At 48.0% G+C, this 24,697-nt stretch overlaps 1 protein-coding gene across 1 annotated transcript in view; it reads left to right on the top strand.

Annotated features, from left to right (window-relative positions):
- The first annotated feature begins 683 nt into the window (after positions 1–683).
- The window catches only part of ARHGEF16 (Rho guanine nucleotide exchange factor 16), a 72,225-nt gene continuing 48,211 nt past the window's right edge, over positions 684–24,697 (top strand). Inside the window, exons 1-2 of the mRNA XM_072608638.1 lie at positions 684–786; positions 19,720–20,290. Coding sequence (XP_072464739.1) covers positions 19,751–20,290 — 540 coding nt within the window. The 5' untranslated portion in view covers positions 684–786; positions 19,720–19,750. The remainder of the gene's footprint in view (positions 787–19,719; positions 20,291–24,697) is intronic.

The raw sequence follows: 24,697 nt of genomic DNA on the forward strand, positions 1-24,697 counted from the left end.
ACACACACACACACACACACACTCATTCTTAACGCGTCCTCGGAAGTTTCCCACGACTTTGTAGAAGACAGACTGGAGGCACCTAAACCGAGCTGGAGAGCTGAGGGGGCCCCACGAAACGACCAATCCGGGCGCCTCCTAATTCCGGGGGAGGAAAGGGGAGGGGGCTCGCTGGGCGGAGAGAAGGGCCGAGCTAGCGCGTGCGGTGCGTGAGCCGCGGTCTCCGGCTGCGGACTTTGCCCCAGGAGGTGGCCCGGAGGTCCGCAGTCACGCGGACTCGTCGCTACCTGGCGCAGCAGGTAAGCCGGGAGGCGGGGCGCTGACGCAGCGCTCCGGGCCTTTGGACCTCGGCCTGCCCTTTCGCTGCCTCCGCTTGCGGTCTGGGCTGACAGCTCCCCCTCCCGGGCCAAGACAGGTGAGCCCCGCCCCGCCCCGCCGCCAGGTAGGCAGGTGCGGCCGCGCCGGCTCCGCCCCCTCCTCTCTGCCCCCGGGCCCGCCCGGCCCAGGCTTGGCGGACTCCCGGCTGCCGGGCCAGCCCCGTCCCGCCGGCCACAAGCGATTCCCTGGCCCTGCCGCCGGCCACTCCTGCAGCCCTCGGACAGCCCCAGCCCCGCGATCCCGGGCGGGCGGACAGGAAGTGGGAGGGGAGGGGAGGGGAGGGGAGAGCAGAGCAGAGCGGGGGAGGGGAGGGCCGGGCGGCGCTGCCAGGACTGGACCGGACCGGACGCCACTGGAGCCGCTCGGCGCTGGACGTTCCGCTTCCCCGGGGGCTGCGCCGGGGCGCAGGTGAGAGGCGCGGCGGGGCTGGGCATGGGGCAGCCGGCCCGGCACTGCTTCCGAAGCTCCCTTTTTATTCTTTAACAACTTTTTCAGGACTTTTTTTCTTGCCCCTTTTAGGAGAGGGGCGCTGCGGCAGCGGGGCACGCCTGGGAGGGGGCTTGAGGAGGGAAATCGACTCTGGGGACCCCAGAAGATGGCGCGCGCAGGGTCTGAGCAGGACGGTGGGGAACCCACGGGAAGGGAAGGTGCTCTGCCTTGGAGAAAGCGGCAGGACCAGGGAGATCCTAGGAGCTAGTCTCCCCCTCTCCCCCAGGCTGCCTTTCTACTCTCCTCCCCAGGATTGTGCCTTGGTCCTGGCCGGCCCATAGGTGCCTCCTCTAGGGGAGGCCTGGCCCCTGCCACCTGGCTTTGGATTTGGATGCACCTCCTTGGCTCTTGCGCCCCTTCCCTGCACCTACTTTGTTCATTTTCTGGGGGCCGGATCGGGGTGGGCGGAGATGAGACTTGTGGAAGGACTTCCTTCTCGGCTGGGCTGAGTCCCGGCGATGGGCTGGGGAGAGTTAATCTGTTACCGAAATGAACTGAAAGACTTGGAGAGACCGCCTCTCCCATAAGAGCGGGTGGAGATGGGGAGCTAGACCTATCCTGACCTCCAGCAGAGCTTCTCCGAGTCTTGGAGAGGGGGAACCTTGTGTCCAGATCCTTCAAATAGCCATCCCACCACCCTGCATTGGCAAAGTACTCAATACTTTCCCATGCAAATTGCTGCCGTTTCCGTCCCCCTTCCTACGTTTATTATCCGGTGAAGTAGATGATATGATTTTTTCCCTTTTTTATAGATTAGGAAAATGAGGCCCAGAGCCATTTCTGTCTAAATCACAGATCTTTTGGGTGAGCTCCAGAATCCAACGTCTTTATTTGGCATTCAGAGCTCTTCCTATCGCGGCCTCTTCCTGCTTTTCCAGTCATTATTTCTCCTTGGGATTCAGCTGCGATAGCCAGGTCCTTCTCCTTAACCTGGAATAGTTGACCTTCCTCACCTTTGCTTTTTAACTTTCCTGGCTTACTTCTTCACAGATCTCAAATTCCACCTTCTCTCTGAAGGTTTTTCCTTTCTGGATAGATCTTGTATGTATCTGGTTGTTTACCTGCTTTTCCCCCCTCCTCTCTCCCCATCCGCTCCACGAGGTAAGAGATTATTTTTATTTTTGCAATTCTTTGTAATCCCACAGATTAGGAAAATTCCTGGCACATTTTTATTCAGTCTCTTCAGTCATGTCTGACCCTGTGACCCCATTTGGGATTTTCTTGGCAAAGATGCTGGAGTGGTTTGCCATTTTCTTCTCCAGATCATTTTACAAATGAGGAAACTGAGGCAAACAGGGTCAAGTGACTTGCCCAGGGTCACACAGCTAGTAAGTGTCTGAGGTTAGATTTGTACTCAGGTCAAGTGGCCCACTGTAATCACCTAATCTACTTCACTGATTTCTTTGGTATTGAGGTACTGTCACTACCTGTTAGAGTCTTAAGACTTTACCTGGAGTGTGGAGAAAGCCTGGGACTTGTCTAAAAAACATTTACTAGACTTATCTAATTTGATCTTCATATCAGCTCTTTGAGGTGGGTGGGGTTCTCCATCTTCCTTTGTAGAAAATGAAACTCAGATTGTGACTAGCCTACAGACCTCCACCTATTTACTCTTACTGGTGGAATTCAAACTCAGATCTTTCTGAATGAAGTACTACATTCTGTCCGGTGGGCCACTCAGCCCCTCTCCTTCCCTTTCTCTTCTATTCTGGCCAAGCCACAGAAAGGCACCCGGAGATATTTCAAACCCAATTCTCTCAGCCTTTGGTCAACATTCCCTTTTCGTGTTCTTTATAGCCCATGAGGGTCTAGGGGATTGAGGACCCAAGATTACGTAATGGAGAGGCAGTCCTCACTGCACCCTCCTTTGTGGACCTTTGGGGAGGGTGAGTGGCTTCATCTGAACTCTGGCTGTTTCTATTTCTAGCTGGCTGTTAGAGACTGGCCTTATAACTTACATCTTTATCTCCTTCCTATAAGAAATGCTTTGTGTGGTGGTGATAATACATTGCCTTGTATCTACAGTGCCTGTTGCAGGGGGATCTCTGGGGGTTGGGTTCCTTTCTGTTCACAAGTAGAGAGGGAGTCAGGGAATCCCATCATTTTCCCCACCCTTTCCAGGGAGATGGGAAGGGGAAATTGTGGTCTAGCGCAGTGATTCTTAAACTATGGGTTGTGACCCCATATGGGGATATGAAAAATCTGGCAACAGAAAAGGTTTCTGAACATACAACGACCAAAAATTAGTTAAAAATCAAATGTGGAATGAATCCGAGGTGTTTCTGGCAGTGCTTACCAGTGTTACATCCTACAGCTTTACCACAGCCTTGATTCTGAACATAAAGCATGCACAATTTGCCCTGTGCCTGCCCTCAGGCCATGCAATGCCAACAGACTGCCCAAATGTGAAAAGGGGTCACAAGTGGAAAAAGCTTAAGAAGCCCTGGTCTGGTGGAAAGAACACAGAACTTTCTACTGGATTCTAGACCCAGCTCTTTCACTGACCAGCAGAGCGACCTTAGGTCACTTAGGAACCCAGACTAGACCTCAGTTTCCTTTTCTACCAAATGGGGACAACAGCTATTTCATGGAGCACAGGGAAAATCAAATAGATAATCTATGTGAAAATATTTTTAAAAGTCAGAAGTACTTAAATACATGAAAGATAGCAGGTATATCAGTATTGTCTCCATTCAACACTTAAGGAAATATGGGGGTCAGGTGCAGAGTTTAGGGGAAAAATCGACACAGGGTCACTAAGCAAATAGGAATGACGTGTCCAGATTCCCAGGCTGGGTCTTCCCTGAGAAGGTAGCGTATTGTTGTGACTTCTGTTGGGTGTCGGGGTCCTCTGGTTACTGACTGCCCAGGTCCTCAATCGCTGGTACAGGCTCACCTAGGCAAACAGAAAGTTGTCAAGGGCGTGGATGTCCAGAATGGTGACAGACTTTGTCTATGCCATACAGCAGGTGATTAATGGACTATTGAAGGGGTAACAAGATAGCTAGCTTTAAGCATTTGAAGAGCTATGAGGTGAAGGAGTTACTAGGGCAGGATGAATAGCGTTGGATAGAAGTTAAATTGAAGCAGATTTAGGCTCCACATAAGGAAAATCTTTCTGAAGAGAGCTGCCTATAAATGGAACAGGCCACCTTGGGACATAGTGAGTTCCCCATTTCTGAATGATGACTCCTTGTCAGTGGTCAGTGAGACAAGCATTTATTTGGCACCTGCTGTATGCCAGTGCTGGGCACTGGGGCTAAAAATACAAAGAGTGAGACAACACACTCTTAAGGACCTTACGGCCTAATGGGGGAGACAAGTTCATGCATGTTTTTTAAGGTGTTCTTGTCCCAGTGTGGACTAGACCAGACGGTCTTGAAGGTCCCTTCCATATCTGACCTCAGGACTTAGAATCGTCACTGTGCAGGTAGGTGGTATAGTGGATAGAGTGCTGAGTCTGGAGTCAGGAAGACCTGAGTTCAGATCCAGCCTCAGACACTTATTAGCTGTGTGACCCTGGACAAGTCACTTAACCTTTTTGCTTCAGTTTCCTCATCTGTAAAATGGGGATCTTACCAGCACCTATGTTCCAGGGTTGTTGTGAGGATCAAATAAGATATTTGTAAAGCACTTAGCATAGTGCCTGGCATATAGTAGGTGTTTAATAAATGCATATTCCTTTCTCTTTCTTCTTGTACAGACATTTGATCTGTTTCTGAGCCCAGACTTTGGGCAGTTCAAACACACACATAGTCCAACACAAGGCCTCCGCAGGGACAGATCCACCTTCCCAATCACTCACATTTAAGCTCTGCAGAATCTTTTCCTTCCACCAACCCTGAGATGCCAGGACACTATAATGGTCCCCCTTTAGCAGATGGCGATAATGGGAGTCAGTGCTTTGCTCAGGGTCCCCGGGACTTGAAGTCCATTCTTTATGGGTCTTTATAGGCAGCATTGTTTCCACTCACACAAGAAAAGCCATCCAGGAACAAACAGACCTCCAGAAACACCCGCTGTGTATCACCCAGAGATCTTGGTTGGCGATCACAGGCTCTTTCTCCTTTCCAAACAAACAGTCTTTGCAGGCGCAGCCTGACAGGCCCATCTCTCATAACCCTCAGCTCTCCTGGCTGATCCTGGCTCTTCCTGCTTTTTTATCTGTTGTTTACATTGGGGTTCAGAGGAGGAGAGGCTGGTGTCCTGCCGATCACTGGCAGCAGCTGCTGCCTCTGTCCTATCGAAGGTCACCTGCCTTGGCTCCCTGACTATTAGTTGCTGGGGGACTTGAAATCAGGAAGGGGCATTTAGGGCATCTAGCCCTCTCCCGTCTTCATTTTACTGATGAGGATATGGAAGTTCTCAGAGGTTGCTGCACTTAGCTGTAGCCACACAGGTAGTCGGTTGCAGAGCTGCAATTTGAACCTCGAACTGAAAATCCCAGCACTCTGTTCACTATAGCACACTGGGAAAGGGAGAAACAAGCATTTATTGAGCACCTAACAACCTTGGGAGGTGGGTGCTATTATTACCCTCATCTTTCATTTAAGGAGACTGAGGCAGACAAGAGGTTAAGTAACTTGCCTTGGGTTATAGTGTGCGGCCAAAGCCCTCTCTCCCTCTGCTTTCCTCTCCCACTTTCTCCCCTTCTCCTTTCCTCTCTCTCTCTCCCCCTTCTTTGTCTGTTTCTCTCTTCCCTCTTTTCTCCTTCCATCCCCCCTCCTTGCTTCCCTCTTTCTCCTTCTCTCTTTCCCTCTCCTCCCTTCCCTCCCTTTCTCCCCCTCCCTACATCCTTCTCTCTCTCTGCCCATCCCTCTTACTCTCCCTCTCTCCATCTCTTCCTCTCCTCTCTCTCCTCCCTGTGTCCCTTCCCCCCTCTCTCTCTTTCTCTCTCTCTCTCCCCACCTCCTGTGTTGACCAGAGCCACCCCCTCCCTGCCCTCCCCAGGCATTCCATCACAGAGGCAGCTTCCTGGAGTAGAAAATGCAGCAAACAGTAATGTCAGTGGCTCTGGGTTCAAATTCCAGCTCTTCACACTTAATCATTGTAGCCTAGCATTTAAAGCACCCTAGAATGTCAGAGCTGGAAGACACCATGAAAGTAGTCAAGCCCAACCCCCTCATTTCACCAAAGTGGAAGCAGAAGCTTTCCACAGAGAGGCTGACTTGTCCAAGGTCACTCACCAACCAGGGCAGAGCAAGACTCTGGCCTCCAGACTTAGAGGCTCGGTGGCTTGTGGGGAGTCATCCAGTCTCTTTGGTTCTTAGTCTACTCCTCTGTAAATTGGAGATAATGAGATACAAGAAGGCAGGGACTGGCTTTATATCTGCTTGTATTAATATACCCAGCCTTAGCTGACATACTTAATAAATGCTTGTTAATATATTGATGAAAACCTCACTGGGATTGTTGGGGGGAAATAACACCGGAAAGAACCCATGTTTTCACATCGGAGACTCTGGGTTCAAATCCTCTCTCTGACATTTACTACATGGGTAACCCTGAGCATGTCATCTTCCCTTCCATAGTCCTCAGTTTCCTCATCTGTAAAATAGGGGCGTGGGAGTTGGTTTAGATGGCCTCAGAGGTCCCTTCCAGCTACAGATCTATCCTCTTATAACTTTAAGCAGGTCCCTTCACCACCTTGGCTCTCAATATCCTTATCTGTAAAATGGGGAGGGGGGTGGGGTTAGATAGCATCAGAAGCCTATCATCTTATAACTTTAGGCAGGTCCCTTCACCACCCTGGGTCTCAGTTTCCTCATCTGTAAAATGGGAGGGAGTGCAGAGTAGCCTCTGAGGTCCTTTGGAGTTCTAGCTCCTGGAGCTTATGCTGTGGTAGTATTCTCTGAATTCCTCCTAGATGCAAAAGCCTTCTCGTTGGTCCTGATTACTCAGTATTTCAAGAGCCTGCGATTTATTCAGACTACTCCCCATTCCACTGATGCAGACTTAGGAAACAGCCTTTGAGAGGAGACTTGGCATACTTTGGCCAACCTGGAGATGTGGCTCTCAGAATTTGGCCAGACTGACCCTCAGGTGGCAGCCAGCATCCAGCCTGTGTTAGATGCCTGACTTGGTGGCCCTTCTTGGAGCTACTGTACTCTCTCTCCAGACTTCTGGACCCTGGGAAGAGTCACCTCCATAACCCAGTGGGACATCAGAGAGGGACCTTGGGGATGGTACAGGGGTGACTATCCCATATTCATTTGTGGCAGAGGAGAGGAAACCCATGCAGTGACCAGGGCTCCTCTTGTTTGCTGGGCACCCTAAGTCCTAGGAGTATTCAGTCCTTGTCATGATGACCCTTAGTGTGGCAGGGGATTCAGAGGAGGGGTAGATAGTATCCAGTGTCCTCACATTCTAGAGGGGAGGTGCTCAAAAGGGAAATCCCTAAGATGCAGAGAAACAGCCTGAAAGAGGAGGGACAGTGATAGGTGTGGATGCACCAGCCATTCACCAACCAACTTTGTGATGTTGTTTTTGAGAAGGTAAGCAAGGGCAGATAGCAGAGTGAATACAAACGTGTGCCATGATCCAATAAAAATAGGGTCAATAAAGAAATAGGGAGACCTAAAGCAGTTGCCGCTATTTGCCCTTCACTCTCAAAGAGGACCATGACATCAGGGAGGTGGTGCCATGACATGCAAATAAACTGGGTTACAGTGAGGCAAGGCTGTGCAAAGTCATCAGCCTCACTGTCTCCTCTGGAGCCAGCTGGGTCCAGTGACCAGATACAGATCAGGATGACTGGAGATGGTCCTCAGAGAAAGCTAAGGACAACAAAGCTATTGAAGAGGGGGAGAGGCGAAGGAAAGGATTAACTCTTCAGAGGGGAAGGAATAGGATCATAGAGAATGGAGAACACTGTTGTTGTGGGTGGTACTGGAGGCTCTACCTCTTGGTTATGTCCATAGCATCTTCTCAGAAAAAAATTGTAAACCCCTGGAGGGCAGGGAGAGTTTGATTTCTGTCTTCCATATAACACCTACTGTAGGCCAGGCTTAATAAATGCTTGTTTGATGGATAAAACCAAACTGACCACAGAGAGAAGACAGAGCTGCCCAATGGTGATTTTGCTTTAGGTTTCTCTGCCAGAAAGAATCCCCTTTGGACTAGTAAAGTTCAGAACAAAGCTACTAATTAGGGAGTTGATACCACCACTACTCCCTACCCCCCCCCAAAAATTAAAGAGAGAGAAAACACCTGGCTGCCCTGGACCAATTCAAGTCACCTGGCCCAGGTGAATGTCCTCCTCAGGTACTGAAAGAACGAACTGATATGGTTCTTGAACCACTATCAGCGATATTTGAAAGATAATAAAGAATAGGAGAGATAATTCAGGGCTTATAAAGGGCAACCAGTTTTCAAAAACCAAGGAGCTTGGTTTGAACTCTAAGGTAATTCCAGAAGTTGGAAGTGTGGAGCTGTCCCATGAATGCCTGGGAAAGGAAGGGATGGTCACAGAGAGCCAGCATAGGTCTCCTAATGGAACATGGGTCATGTCAGAGAAACCAGATTCCCTTTTTTGCCAGTTACCCAGCTACATTCACCTATATTTCCAGCCAAGTGCTCAATACAAGATCTCCTGCTAACCTCATGGAATATATGGAGAGAAGTGAGCTAGACAACAGTTCATAGATTTACTCCTGGCTGGTGGAATGATTAGACCCACAGAGTAATCGCTGATGATGGGTCCATGTCATTTGGGAAGGAGGTCTATAGTGAAATGCCTCAGGGATCTGTGCTCAGCCCTTATTTGTCTAATATAATTATTAGTGCCTTGGATAAAGATAAAAGATCACAGGTTTGCAAGATGAAAGGAACTTCAGAGGCCAAATAGTTCAGCCCCACCATTTTTCAGAATTGGAAGCTATGGCCCAAGAAGGTCACACATACCAGACCTGGGATCTGAACCCAGTACCATATTTTGGGAAGGATGTTGGTTATTTAGAAAATGTTTATGGGGTCAGGTTGGTGAAGGGCCTGGAGTGTGTGGCATATGAGGGAAGGAACTGGCCATATTTTGCCTAGCAATGGGGATATGATAGGTGGGTTCAAGTATTTGAAGGACTCTCATGGCAGAGCCATGTTGGCCCCAGAGAGCAGAACCAGGACCAATGAGGGAAGAATTAAGAGACAGATGTTGGTTTTGTGTTGGGGAAGACTTGTCAACAATTAGATCTCTCCCAGAGTGCAGTGGGGAGAGGACCCGTTCACTATGGATCTAAAAATGATGGTGGCTTATCCCACATATGTTAGGAGAACTTTTCCATTTTGGGGTGAGATCATTGTAGCTAAAAGGTATACTCTGCTGGTCTCAGAATCAGCAAGATGGTCCAAATCTTTCCTCAGATACTGATTGTGAGACATCTGAGCAAATGGTATAACCTCTTTCTGCCCTCAGATAAAATGGGGGTAACACCACCCCACCTCACTGGGACCAATTGAGATAATTCTTTGCAAACCTTATAGTGCCATAAAAATGTTAATAATTATTATTGGCAACTGGTGTCAATAGACAGTCACAGTGCCTGGAGTCATGAAGACATGAGCTCAAATTCAGACTCAGTCCCTACTAGTTGTGTGACCCTGGACAAAAAGGTAGCCTCTGTTTGCCCCAGTTTCCTCATCTGTAAAGTGGGGGTGATAATAAAGCACACACCTCCCAGGGTTGTTGCAAGGATCAAATGAGATGATTGTAAAACAGTTGGCACAGTGCCTAATGTATTATAGGTGCCAGATAAATTATTATTTTTATTATAGGTGGCTGATGAAATTCTGTGATTCTTTGTTCACTGGAGGATTGTTTTGTCCTCATTTATAAAGGAGGCACATTTTTTGGTGTGTGTGTGTGTGTGTGCCCCAAATTAATTTTCCTTGACTCAGTACAATGTGCTAGGATTTGAATCAGTGGACCCAGCTTCAAATCCTGGGAAAGCTAGATTTTTCAGGTCTGTGTGACCTTAGCTAAGTCATATGTCTTCTCTGGTCCTCTGGAAAACAAGGTTAGATGACATGATCCCTAAGTTACCTTTCCAGCTCTGGGGATTTTCCACCTATATTTAAGAGCCTCCCTTTCATTTGGGGGCTTGAGTTAGCAAAATGCAGTGGAGTCATAGATGTCATCCTAGGAATGTTTGAAGGCCTGAAGGAGGTGACTCCCTGGAGGAGGGGGCACAGAGACGAGGGGAAAGGACTGCCTTCACCCCCAAAGTACCAGAAATTTGACAGAATTGCCAAAGGACAGAAAGGGATTAAGGATTGTCATCAGTTCCCACCCCATTTTATTACAGACAAGGCAATTGAGGCCCAGAGAGATTCCAGCTTGTTATGGGGGATCAGGACTGGAATTCATATCCCCTTCCTCATTTACAGGGAGACCCAGACTCTCCCATGTTCACCCAGCCCCAGGATTACAGTCCAGGTCTGCCCCCCAAGTCCCTGGCTGTTTCTTTGGCCCTGCCCAGCCAATGTTGTACCTTTTCCCTGTTTCCCATGCCTGAAAGGCCCTCCCTCCTCACCTCTCCCTGTCAAGAATCCCTGGCTTCCTTTCTGAGCTCAGATCTGGGGCCACCTTTTATGTGAAGCCTTTCTGGATGTCCCCAGTTGCTAGAGCCTGCCCCCCAGTTACTTTGTTTTGTTTTAGTATCTTTTGTGTTTGTACATGTTGCCTCCATCCCTCTCAAAATAGAATGTAAGATCATTAAACACAAAGACTGTTTCATTGTGTGCTTGATGCGCCAGTGTCTAGTACATAGTAGGCCCTTAATAAACATTAAGTGCCTAATGTGTTCCAGGTACTGTGCTAATCTCACAATAAATTCTTGTTTGGGGTGAGGAGAATTGCTCCCATGGATTCCCCTAGAGGGGCTCATAGTCCTTGCTTGGGGTTACAGCTGAGTACGTCCCCTGCACCCCTCACTTGGGACCAGAACATCCTAGAAAGGGGCCCTCATTCACCTCTTAGGTGTGTGCCCAGATAGGTGGAGCTGGGCAGGTGCTATGGGACCGCTGACTGATTTCCTAAGGCCAGTGGGGTGTGACTGGGCACTGAGGGTACAGCCTGGTTCTGCTTGGCCCCACCTCTGGGCAGAGCTGCTTACAGACTTGGAACGACTGCTCGCCAAACAGGTTCCCATTGGGGCATCTCTGACCCCAGAGCAAATGTAGGCCGCCTTCAAGAGGGGAATGGAAACCTGAACAGCCCCAGTAGACCTCACCAGAGCAGAGGAGGGCTCAGGAGAGAGGTTCTGGGGCCATGGCAAAGGGAGTGCAAGAAGGACACTGGGACCCTGGACAGGAGCAGGAAGAACAGGGACGAGCACTCACATGTATGGAAGGGGATCTGTGGAGGGATGGGCCAGAAGGGCATGGTGCCCACCAGGAAGTAGAAGGAATGTGACCAGGTGAAAGGCGGAATGAGCCAGGAGCCATTTCATTCTGGTGCAAGTCTTTGGTCAGTTTGTTGTTTGGGGGTGGGAGGGGAGGCGGGAAATTGGTGAGCGTGCCCAAGTCTCCCTCAGCAGAGTCAGTAGAGATCTCAGATGGAATTCCACCCATAACACTTCCTAACTGAGTGACTCTGGGCAAGCTGTTGAACCTCTGGGGCTCATCATACCTGCGGTACCCACCTCAGCAGGATAGTTTCAAGCAAATGGGAGGCTGTAGGGAAAGTATTTTGCAAACTTTCAAGTGCTCTATAGGGACAGGGCCTGCACCTGTGATTTCCTTGGAATAGGTCCTCTGGGGTGAGGAAGCTCCATTTCCCAATGCAGTTCACTCCCTTCCCTATACATTAATCAGGGTTCTTAACCCGGGAAGTGTGAATTTACTTTGAAAAAGATTTTCCTAACTGTATTTCCTTGAATTGGTTTCCTCTGTAATCCTCTCCTTTTATATCATGCGTTTAAAAACATGGTTCTTAGAAGAATCCATAGGCTTCCCCAGGTCCTGCCAAAAGTGGGACAGGGCACGGAAAAGGAGAAGAACCCCAGAAGTTAAAGTCTGAGAGACTTTGACTAGAGCATCAGGAAGTTGTGGGGCTTACCCAGGGTCACACAGACACACACAAATGTTAACAACTGTTATTAATACCCTGGGCGAGTCCCAGTCCTCATCTGTTGTGATGACTGAATTTTGCAAACCCATCGTCAAGGTGGGTAATATTAGAACCTATCCCTGCACTGGGTGTGTGTGTGTGTGTGTGTGTGTGTGTGTGTGTGTGTGTGTGTGTGTGTGTGTGTGTGTGTGTGTGTGTACACATCTGTACATATGTATAGCATGTGCACACACATTTAAATACATATATACAGACAGACACATGTAATTCAGTGCAGAGAGAGCCAGGCCTGGATTCAGGAAGACTCATCTTAAGTTCAAATCTGGCCTCAGACACTTACTAGCTGTGTGACTCTGCGCAAGTCTCACACACACACACACACACACACACACATGCATGTGCACACACATAAATACATATGTGTGTCACATAATGCAGTGTGCGCATACACATGTGTATGTTGTATATATCCATATGTGTATATATTTACATATGAGTGCATGTACACTCATATATAATAATCGAATGCATCCATATATGTATATATACATGTATATGTGGAGAGAGAGAGAAAGAGGAGAGAGGAAGGAGAGTGTCCAATGGCCAATCCCAGAGTTTGGGCTGAGCCTGGGGTGGCTGTGAGATGTTGGAGAGAAGCAGGGACTCTGCCCATGAATTGTTATGGCGTCCTAATTGTGCAGGATGTGTTTATAACCTCGTTACAAAGATATATCTGAAGCATCAGTATTTATTATATAAATATTTGGGGATGTGCAGGATGTCCCGATGCCTTTTAGGTTCTAATACCATATTCACAAAGAAGCTGTAATGCCTTGAAAGGCACAGACCCAGACCATCTATCGGCACTGAATAATAGTACTTAAATGGGCCCGGTGTAAGGTCAGAACCAGCCAGTCCTTATGGACCACGTTTGTCATCATCACCTCTTGTTGGGATTGAATTCTATGATCATTCTTGTCATCGGCACGTCCTGACTGGTCAGGCCTGGCCTTCACAAAGATGTCTCCAGCCCTGTGGGACAGTACCTCCCCGCTCCCTCCGAGATTCAGCCAAAATAGCCTTCTCTCTGTTCCTCATCCCCCTCCAGTCCCCATCTCTGCACTGGCCATCTGCCATGCCTGGAATGCATTTCCTCTTCCCCTCTGACCTCTTCTCAGACCTCCTAGACTATGCCAGAGACCTAAGCAGGGTGATTTTGCCCCAGGGCCACTCCCCATTTGCATCAGAGTTGTCCCCTAGAAACCACAGATGTGTGTGAACTTACGTCTACAACTGAGGGGGTGAGTTGGGGGGATGAGGCGATTACTTTAGGTGACCCAGTAGTTAGTGCTCTGAATAGTAGGGTGGCGGAGGGCAAGATACCTTACCTTTCCTGGCTTCTGTAAAATGGGCGTATTCATAGCTCCTCCCTCCTGGGATTATTAACAATAATCAAATGAAATACGTAAAGCATTTTCTAAAACTTAAAATGGTGTAAATATTGATGCTGAGGATAAAAAAGAGAGTAGGTCCCGATGTGGAAAACTCCCTCCGCCCACGCAGATCACCACCTTCTCAGCAACTGAAGGCTGTAAGATCACACAGACAATACGTGTAAAAGGCAGGTCTTGAACCCAGGTCTCCCTGAATCCAAGGATGGTTCCACATCTACTTTGTCACTTTGACTTTCATATCATGATCATCATCGTTACCACCACCATTATCATCATAATTAATTGTTGTTCTTTCATTAAGATCACTGATGGGGGAGGCAAGAAGGACCTGTGTTCAGGTGTGAACGCTGTCACTTCCTGGACATGTGACATTGGGCTCTATTTATGTATGTATGTTTTCTTGTTTTGAAATGATGGTAGGTCCCTTGAAGGTGGAGATTATTTCTTTCTTTTCTTTAATTTTTTAAAATCTTTTCATTCCCAGCACCTGTCACCTAGCAGTCCCTCAGTTAATGCCTGTTGAATGAGTGTTGAAATGAGCAAGACACTTGAAATGCGTCTCAGTGTTACCTTCCCTGAAATGGGGATAAGAAGAGTTTTGCTGTAACATCAAGGGGTCGTTGCAAGAAAGGAGTTAAGGACATTTAAGAGATTTCCAACTGGAAAAGGGAGCAAAGAAATCATTAATTCTGTCCTCCTGGGAGAAACCGAGACCTGCCGGGAGGAACTTCCCCCAGATGGCATGAGTGTCCTAGAGCCCAGTCTGAGTCTGATGTGTGGCAGTTTGAGTCAGTCTCTCATCAATGGGTGTTTCTGGCCCAGTTTTGGCCTCTAAACAGAGAGATGTATGCATGCAGCAGCAGCTTGGAGCCTGGGGCCTCTCAGGGAAATAATAGGCATGAATGGTGGGCACTGTCTCACGATGCCAGAGGTCTGTCCTTGCCAGCATCTGCCATCAGAGAGCATCCGAGCTGGGAAGGACTTAAGACATTTGTAGACCTAATTAGTGCAGTGGGAAGAGCCTGGCGGAATTTCTCTCCCTTTTGTAACTTTCTCCGGAGGGCAAATTGTTTCATTTTTAGTTACTGTATCCCTAGCGGAGTACCCTGGAAAAATTTAATTAGCCATAATTGGTTGATTGATTTTGTGTCCCTAGGCTTAGTGCTGTGCCTTGCACACAGTAGGCAGTTAATAAATGGTATGCCCTCTGTCCTCAATTAAGCCTCATAGAACTGTTGCCTTTCTTACAGGATCTATTCAAGCACCATCTTCTATATGAAGCTGCTAGTGCCCTCCCTCCCAAACTACCCAGTTTTGATTTTGTATTTATTCACTCTACTTACTTGTCAGCAGATCAACAAGTATCTGGTAACCCCTTATGGTGTGCCAAGCCCTGACTATGCTTGTTTCACATAGGAAAGAAGCCCTACTCCCCAGGAGATTGAGCATATAGCCTCCCTTAGTAAAATAAAAGTTCCTTGAAGGCAGGAACTATTTCACTCTTGTCAGGTTCCCTGGCACCTAACACAGGGTCCAATCAGGAACTGAAAAAATGCAACTTAATTTATTGATCACTCGTCTCTAACCCAGTGGGTGGGGCAGATGGGGCTTGGAAAATGCTGGTGGGCAGTCTTGTTCTACAGATGCTTAGGGCAGTAGGCACGCAGTGGGCCCATCCCTGGAGGGCTTTCAGCATCAGCGAGGTAAGCAGCCGCCCTTCCTGAGTGCTGGAGGAGGGGGCCGTCTTCCTTCTCAGGAGGTTCCTTCCCAAGCTGATACTCTGAGACTTGCCCAGGGTGGTTTGGGAGAGAATTAGGAGCCAATGCCAAGTCTCCTCACTCCCTGCCCCCATCATCTTGTTTGAAGGGAAAGTAAATGACTAAGTTTTACCACACCTCTCAGGGGGTCATCCCCATGTTACAGATGGGTAAATAAAGTCACAGAGATTAATTCTGAGGTAGAGCTTGGTCTTTTAGCCCTGCTATTCACCAGTGTATTCCTTTACCATACACTTACTAAGTATCTACTGTGTGCCAGGCACCGAGGACGAAAGACATATATCCCTGGAAATTATTTATAAAGCATACAATAAGTGCCCAATGTATGCTTGTTGATTGATTGAAATAGCCCCTGCCCTCTAGGAGGGAGGAGAAACAGCCTGTACAGAAATAAGTCAAAGTGGATAGAATGCCAGGCCGAAGTTAGAAAGAGCTGAGTTCAAATCCAGCCTCACACTTAACTAGCTGTGTGACTCTGGGCAAGTCACCTCACCTCTCTGTGCTTCAGGTTCCTTCACTGTAAAATAGAGATAATAGTAGCACCAACCTCCCAGGGTTGTTATGAGGATCAAATGAGAGAATATTTATAGAGCATTTAGCCCAGGACCTGGCACATGGTAAGTGTTAAATAAATGCGAGCTATTATAATATTATTATTATACACATATGTAATTATTACGTACACATGCTTATTAATATATAATAAAGTACTAAAATGTATCAAAATTTAATTAAATGAACATAAATTAATGTATGTCATAATATATTCGTGTGTGTATATATACACACACGCATACACGTACACACACATATAATTTCAGTGTGGAGGCAAGGCTATAGTAGCAAGGAGGATAGCACCTGAGCTTGAGCCTTGATGGAATGTACGGATGGACCAGGGGAGGTGGGAATCATGTTTGGGGAACATCTTCCAGAGTGCAAGAGAGGAAGGGGGTGACAGGCCTGTGGCCCTTCCTGACCTGTCCTGCTTTCCAGTAAATCCCCTTGGATTTATCCCTTTCACTTTCCATCTCAGGTTGTCAGTCTGAGTCTCCCCCGGGTCACAGCCCTGAGTCAGGCCTGGTGTAGGCGCCAGGAGGAGACAGCTGCAGCCTTGGTCCCTTTCTGGGAAGCTGGGGCGTGGTTCCTGTAAGCCAGGGGTGCCAGGGATGGGTGACTCTCTCACAGATGTGTTTCAGTGGTCCCAGCAGCCCAGTGGGAGAAGGGGGTGCCCCAGGCAGGCTGAGTCACAGAGGGAGGAGAGACAGTATCTTAACTGTGTGTGACCTTGGCCCTCTTGCGTGGTCTGAGGACGACCCATCCTGGGCAACATCAGTCACCTCTTCCTTCTGACCGTTTTCAGCTAGCTCATTGATGAGGAGGAGCCAGAAAAGGGCCAGAGTTATGGAAGTTCAGCGTTCAAAGGGGAGACAGGGTGGATCAGTGGAAAGAGCCCTGATTCTGGGTTCATATCTCAGCTCTGCCTCTGTTCCCTTTACTGCTATGCTCTAGTGAGCCTCACTTTCCCCTTCTGTCAAATTAGTCTTTTTAAACATCAGGGCCTTTTCAACTCTGACTCACCCTCCACATGAGGCTGATAAATGACCTGCCCACCCATCCTCTGCTGGGAAGGGTTGTGGTTGGTCCTGAGTTCTTGAAGAGAAGTTCTTGACATCAGGGACGTGATGCCATGACTTGCGAGGGAATTGGATTGAAGGGGCATACACGATGAGGTATAACTCCTGTCCTGGAGGAGCTCCCCATCGAGTCAGTATGGTGGAAGGGGCAAGGGGCTGGGCATCAGGAGATCTGGGTTCCATGCCCCTGACTCACTCACTGTCCAGCCTCTGGCAGAGCCCTTAACTGTGGGCTTCAGTCTCTCCCTCTGATACCGGGATCTCCAAGGCCCATTTTAGCTTCATTGATCTGAGATTCTGAGACCATACCCTGGTGGATCTGGCACACACTGTACTGTACCACATTGGAAGCAGGGTGAGAGGTTTGGTACCAGCGAGTTGGGTGTGGAGAGCAGTGGGAGGGGAAAAGATATCGGATTAGGGGAGTCCACCAGCTTGCAGAGTAGCCTGGTCTGAATCCTTTGGACTAGAAGATCCCTGAAGGACTTCATTCCTCCCCCAAGCCACAGTTAGGTCCCCCAATCATGCTGTCCCAAACATGTTCTTCCTCCCATGATCAGTGCTCCCTCCTACTCACCCACAGCAGAAGCCCTGCAGAGACTATCTTTATTCATTGCATCCCCAGCCCTTAGTCAGCACTGTACCTGGTACACAGTAGGCACTTAAGAAATGCTGATTGGATTGGTCATAGGGGCAGGAATGAGGAGATCTGAGATTTTTTCCTATTGGGACGGAACTTGGGGGAGTAGGGCTTGCTAGACAAAACCTGAACAGCCACTAGGTTTAGGGGAGAAGCAGATAAGAAGGTGGAGAGCATGGGGAAAGGAAATGGCATGTAGGAGAAAACCAGAACTAAGTGGAGGGACTGTGATGAGGCCAAGGACAGAATGAGTCAACACTGAGAGCACTTGACTTTCAGTTAAATCCACCAAACAAACCTTATTCACTCCCTTTGTCCCATCTGTCTCTCTAGGACACAGAAAACAGCCCTGTTCTCAAGGCATTTATATTCTGCGGGTGGGTGGGTGCTACCAAAAGACTGAGTACCTGAGTTATGCTTCCAAGAGGGAGAGGCTCCAGCAAAGGTAGAGGAAAGATCTCCCTTAGAAGGTGGTACCCTATGCCTTGAGGGAGGGAGCAGGGATTCTGGGGGGATTCTAGGAGAAAAGAGGGCATCCCTGCAGATGCCTTAGCGTCTCCCAACATGGCCTCCTTATCCTTTGGATACACCCAGCAAGCTGGGGCATTGTTTTGGATTTTATGAGGATCAGAGCAGAACTTGGACCATCCAGCTGATGTTCGCCCCCACCCAATATCTCTCCATCAGTTTTTCTAATCACATGTGCCCTTCTGAGATGGAGGTAGAATAAGTGCTGGATTTGGGATAATCAGAGGACCTCTGACTGCCTTGGAGACCTTGGGCAAGTCACTTCACCCTGAACCTCAGTTTCCTCAGATGTAAAATGAAGGAGGAAAGCTCAATGATCCGCTCTGTAGACATCTCTGCCTTCCTACTCCCTTTTGGGATCTCATGCCCTGGTTACCCTTGTGAGATGGTGACATTCAGCCACCTGTAGCTACGCAACCAGGAAGACAGTGATTGCTTCCTTGGACCTTGTGTTCATTGATGGAAGGAACTCCCAGTGAGTGAACTCCCTCCACTGATACAATTGTGCAATTTAGACTCAGGATTGCCTGGGACATTAAAGGGTTAATGACTTGACTAGGGTCATTGTAGTCACTGTGTGTCAGAGAGAGGATGTGAGTTCAAGTCTTGACTCTGAGCTAAGCTCTTTCTGTGTTGTTACCACTTTAATAATAGTAACAATATTAAGAAGAGGAAAGTCATTGATTTAGACTTGGAAGGGACCCTAGAGGTCACAGAGTCCTCATTTTTACAGAACAGGAAACTGAGAGAAGGGTATGAAGTGATTTTCCCAGAGTGCTACAGCTCAGAAGTGTCTGAGGGAAAACTCAGACCCATGTCTTTGTATACATCCAGTACTCTAACAGGACACCACACCATATCCCCTTCCCTTGAGAAGATCTGTATTTAAAACATTGTTGGCAGTGAGCAGCTGGGCTTCCTTGGCATGGCTTTTCAATCATTTTTAGTTATGTCCAACTCTTCATGACCCATTGAGGGTTTTCTTGGCAAAGATCCCAGAGTGGTTTGCCATTTCCTTTTCTAGCTCATTGTGTAGGTAAGGAAACTGAGGCAAACAGGGTAAAGTGACTTGCCCAGGATCACACAGCTAGGAAGTATCTGAGGCCAGATTTGAACTTGGGTCTTCCTGACTCCACACCTGGTGCTCTGTGCACTATGGTGCCACCCAGCTGACATCACTACCCTTCCCTGAATGATCTTGGGCAAATGATTTCCTCTCACTGGGCCCCAGTTTCCTCATTTTTTAAAATGAAATTGAACCACGTGGCTGTGAAAGTCCATTCCATGTGTGATGCCATGGTACCTTTCATATCCTCCCCCCTCCACAATAGATAACTTGGCAAATAAAAGGAGTTGGGCTCTTTTTGAGATACAGTGTCTTGGGCCCCATACCTCAGTTTCCCCAGCCTGATTTTTTTCCCCAGAGAAGCCAACTCCATGCCTAGCTTGGTTTTATCCCTGACCCAAGTATCAGCTGGAGCCCCTCTATTCCTCCCGCCTCGGGGAGGATTGCTCACTAATTATGTCATTGTATTAATTATGTTTAATAATGGTGCTAGAATCATAGTCCTCTGTGTGTGGTTTGGCAGCTGAGGGGAGCCCAGAGATAAGAGAAAGGAGGGATGTGGAGGTGGGAGGGAAGGCCTGCTCTGCCAGGTGGCAGGGTGCATCCCCTCAGAGGAGATACCCCTTGTTAGGGGGGGCCCCAGCTAAGATGACCTTGTGTTTCAATCTCATATGTTGTCTCTTTCAGCCCACCAGGTTCCACCCCAGTTGGAAGCACCATGTCTCAAAGGCATTCAGATGGTTCGTTGGATGAGAAGTCCAAGCTGCTGGAATATCGTTTTCACTCTGAGCTGTGTCTTGATAAGGATGGCAACCCAGTCTCCGGGCTCCCTGCATCCCGGAGCTCCCTGAGGTCCTTCCAGGAGGAACATCCACCAGGCGAGCCCCACTCCATCATCTTGAGCACGGAGAGTCCTGCTGCTCTCAAGATGGGCACTCAGCAGCTGATCCCCAAGAGCCTGGCCGTGTCCACCAAGGCTAAGACACCTACCCGACACCAGAGCTTTGCAGTGTCCATGCTGAGCAAGGACCTTTCCCAGCAGAACCTCAAGAGGATGTCTGTCCCCAGCTTTTCCCGGGATGATCTAGACATGGATGTGACCTCAGAAGGGACGCTGAAACGGAACCTCCGGAACCAGTCCTACCGTGCTGCTATGAAGGGATTCCAGAGCCCTGCCGAGGCCAAGCGTGTGAACACCCTCAAACCTCTGGCTGAGGAATCAACCCAGGGGCGAGCGCGGAGCCCAGGCAGGAGCAAGGTAAAAAGTGTGGGGAAATGGCCAGCCCTGGGTGGGCTGAGGCACCCCTCAACTGGACACTGACTCTCCCTCCACTTTGAGGATGCTGGCCTCTAATGGATCATAGGAAACCACTAACTATAGTAGTAATAATAACTAAAATAGCATTCACATTGTGTGTGTTATCTCCTTTGAACCCCTAGTAAGTAGATTCTAGCATTCTCCCTATTTTACAGCGGAGAAAACTGAGGCAGAAAGACTGACTTGTCTGGAGCCAAGCTGCCAGCATGGCAGTAATAAGAGGGATTCTAATGACAACAGCTAGTGATTTTAGAGCACTCAAAGGTTTGCAGACACACTTTCTGTGTGTTAATCCTACAACTGTTCTGGGAGATGGGCACTGGTTCTTCCCACTTTTCAGGAGAGGAAACAGAGGCAGAGATTGGCTAAGGGACTCACCAGGGTCACCCTGCCAGTAAATTTCTGAGGCTGGATTCAAACTTGGATCTTCTTGACTCCAAATCCAGCTCTCTTTACTGGGCCAGTCAGCCTCCTCTGGAAGCCGAGGAGCTCATGCCTCCCTCCTTTACACACTCTTTGTATCAGTCAGGCCTGGGGACTGTTCTTCTCCCTCCATGGGCCCTGGCACCTGCTGTCCTCCATGCCTGGGATGTCCTCCCTCTCCAGTGCCCTCTTCAGAACTCCCAGTTTTCTTTGAGGCCTCTCCTCCTCCTCCATGCGGTCATCTCTGTACCTGTCTCTGTCTCATCTCCTACTCGTCGTCTCTCTCTCTAATTGACCCTGTCTTTCCTCATTCTTGTTCTCTCTCTCTCTCTCTCTCTCTCTCTCTCTCGCTCCCTCCCTCCCTCCCCCTCTCTTTCTCCCCTCCCTCCCTTTCCCTTCCTCTTCTGTTTTTCCCTCTCTCTCCCCCTCTCTCTTCCCCTCCCTCTCTCTCCCTCCCTGTCTCTCCCTCTCTCTGTTTCTGTATCTCTCCCTTTCTCTGTCTCTCCCTCCCCACACCCACAACACAGGTGGTATTTTTCATCATTGTCTTTTTCTGTCTCATGCCTCGCACAAGGCTTTAAAAATGAGGGAGCTGGACAACATCACCAGTCTGTCAAACTCAGATAGAAGCATGATCCCCTAAACTGTACAGAGATATCCCCGAGGGCCTCGTGACTTAGAAAACCACAAATTAACTATCAGTTTTTATTGTATTTTTATTTGTCTGGTTAACTACTTCCCATTTACTTTTTAATCTGGTGCAGGCCACTCTTCACTAGTGTTTGACACTGCACCCAGTGACTGTCAGGGTCTCTCCCAGCTGTAAATCTCATTGTCAGTATATTTCTTATTTGTACTATATGAATTCCTAGTAAGTGGTAGAGCCAAGTGACTCCTGTTTTAATTCAGTTTAGCATTTATTAATACTGTGACTGTGCTCAGTTTTGGAAAATAGCAAGACTCATTAAGCAGGGGAGGGTCATTCGTAGTAGAAGGTGGGGTGCATTGTATAGCCAAGTAATAGCCAATCAGTCATCAAGGATGTCCTGGGCACAACCGTGGTACTAGGCACCGCGTCAGCTGCTGGGGATTCAAAGAACTCCCCAAAATATAGCCCGCCCTCAAGGAGATGACATTCTACTACGTTCACCCAAAGTATGTGTATGTATGTGTGTGTGAGTGTCTCTGTATACACACACCTACATATAGACATAAGTATACATATATGTATATACACACACGTAGTAATTACTAGGTTATCAGAGCTGGGCAGGGGAGCCAATACCAGCTAGAGGGATGGAGGTGGGGTCTAAGCTAAGCACTGAAGGAAATTAGGGATTCTTCAAGGAGGCTGGGGGTGGGGAGAGAACTCTCTCAAGGCAGAGGGATAGGCTGTGCTTGCCAGTTAGAAGGCTGGAGGTATGGGTTTCCTGGCTAGGAGAGAATCATTTAGCATTACTCTCTAATTATATATACATGGATGCTTAGTTCTTGGAAAGACTCTTTTTTCTCTTGGGGCCCCAGTTATGATGCAAATATGCTTATTAGGAGACCCTGTTTTTATTTGAGAAGGCAAAGGATGACAGAGCATAAAATCAGAGTTAGAGGGAGACAGGATAGTGGAGCAAGTCCAGAGCCAGCTTCTCCCAGGCCACCATGTCACTTTCACTGTGTGTCAGCTTCCTCTTTGAAGAGTCCCAGCCTCCGTTCACGCTAGTACCATCCAGAAGAGCTTATTGCCAGTTCATCCTGTCGGTGTCTTGTTTGAACATCTCTTTGCATGTCATCCCTTCGTTAGACTGGAAACTTCTTGAGAGCAGTCTGTTTTTTTATTTCTTTATATCCCTAGCACTTAGCTCAGTGCCTGGCACATAGTAGGCACTTAATAAAAGTTCATGGATTGTTAACTGACTAAATTCCCTTTATCAATTATCTCCCATTTACCTTGTACATACCTTATTTGTACATATATTCCCTCCTCCCCTACCGCCATTAGATTGTAATGATTATTTTTGATGGCAAAGATTATTGTTTACTTTGTGTCCTCAGAGCTTAAGCACATAGTAGGTGCTTAATAAGTGCTAGTTGATTGACTGAATTAGATCATCTCTTAGGTCTTAAAATCTTCTGATTCCTGTGACTTCACCAGGCTGTCAAGATTCCTGGGAAAATAGTGCGTGTGTATGTATGTATGTATTGTATGCATGTATTTGTTCCCTGCTTTTCCCTTCAATTTTTTTCTTTCCTGACCTGCAGTTTTATAGAACATGCATATCTATATGTTTATATCCATACAGCACACATGTAAGTGAAAACATAGCATTTTTCCAGGAATCTTGCCCATCTGGTAAAGTCGCAGGAATCAAGATTTTAAGACCCGAGAGATGATCTCATTGGTCAGTTAGTCACTCAACTAGCATTTAATTAAACACCTACTATGTGCTTAAGCACTGGGGATACATAAAAAGGTTTAAAACTTTAAGTGGGAAATGCTTCTAAGGAAAAAACCTTATAGCAATGCACATCCACCACCAGACAACTGTTCTGATGCTTAGACCCCAAGAATTGTTGGGAACAATAGAAGGGAGAATGATTTGCCCAAGGTCACACAACCAGTACGTGTCAGAATCCAGACTTGTCTTCCTGACTCCAAGGCCAGGTCTGCCAAGCTGCCTCCCATTCATTCATAAATTTGTTACATCTCAGAGTTGATTTAAGAGCTGGAATGTAGTTCAGCTTTCCCACTGTACAGATGAGAAAACTGAAGTCCAAGCAATATTTATGAAGCACCTACTATGTGCCGGGCACTGCATTAGGTGTAGGGGAAGCAAATACAAAGAATGTCTATTCTCACGGAGATTGCTTTCTAATGGGAAAGATAAGTGCATCTACAGTTATATACCAAATAAATATAAAGGGAATAAATACTGGTATATTCAAGGTCGTTGTATGCAAGGTTGTTGGTGTTTGTCATTCTTGGAGAAGGCGGTAGCATCAGGGAGGGGCCGAGCAGTTCTGGGTGAGAGGTGGTTCAGAAAATGAAGGTGATAAAAGATAGTGTTTGGACATGAAGGAGGAGCAGACTCCCAGGCAGAGCTAAGGAAGGAGGGTGTTCTAGGCAGGGAGCTTGAGCCGTGGCACTGGTGGATGGAATGTTGAGTGTGAGTGAGGAGGGAGAGCTGATGGCCAGGGAACCTGGGGACAGGCTGGGGGGTGCTTTAAAAGCTAACCTGAGCAGTTTCTGATATCCTGTAGATAATAAGAAGCCTCTGAAATTGGTTGAGTAAGAGAATCACATGATCAGATCTGGGCTTAATGAAAGAAAATCATTGCTGTGGTGTAGAGGGTGGACCAGAGTAGGGGACACTTGTTGAGGAGGCTAGATAGGAGAAGAGGTCTTGCTGGTCTACCAGGAAGCACCTTGGCCACACAGGTGTGCTTGGGGCTTCAGAATGGGAGGCACCATTAGCACCCAGGCTCCCATCTCTGAAAAAGTTAGGGGTAGCAGTGAGGTCAAGCACAAAACCAGTGAAAAGAGGACAGGAAAGCTGTGAGGGGAAGGAGGGAGCTGTATGGTTTTACTTAAGCACATCTTTCTGCCTGCTTGACAAATTGAAAGTTGAACTTTAATGGAATTAGGCAGGGACCTGGATTGTCCCCATTTGTTTGTTTGCCTTTGAGGTCCTGGGCCCAGAAGGTGCCCTGGGCCTTGTGGTCAATTGAATTAGCTCTGGTGAGAGAGTGGAGGTCTTTGTTGGGTGGGGCATGATGATCTGTACTGGACTTAACAAACATCTGCAATGAGGAACCTGAGCCTGTGTGTTCAGTCCATTCTAACCTGTTGGCTGCTTTATTAATCCTTGGAAAGGACTCTTGGCATAGCAGAAAGGGGTGTTTTAGTTTTTTTTAAGTGATATTTGGCTA

The sequence above is a fragment of the Notamacropus eugenii genome, chromosome 5 (assembly GCF_028372415.1).
Source record: "Notamacropus eugenii isolate mMacEug1 chromosome 5, mMacEug1.pri_v2, whole genome shotgun sequence".
Lineage (NCBI taxonomy): Eukaryota > Metazoa > Chordata > Mammalia > Diprotodontia > Macropodidae > Notamacropus > Notamacropus eugenii.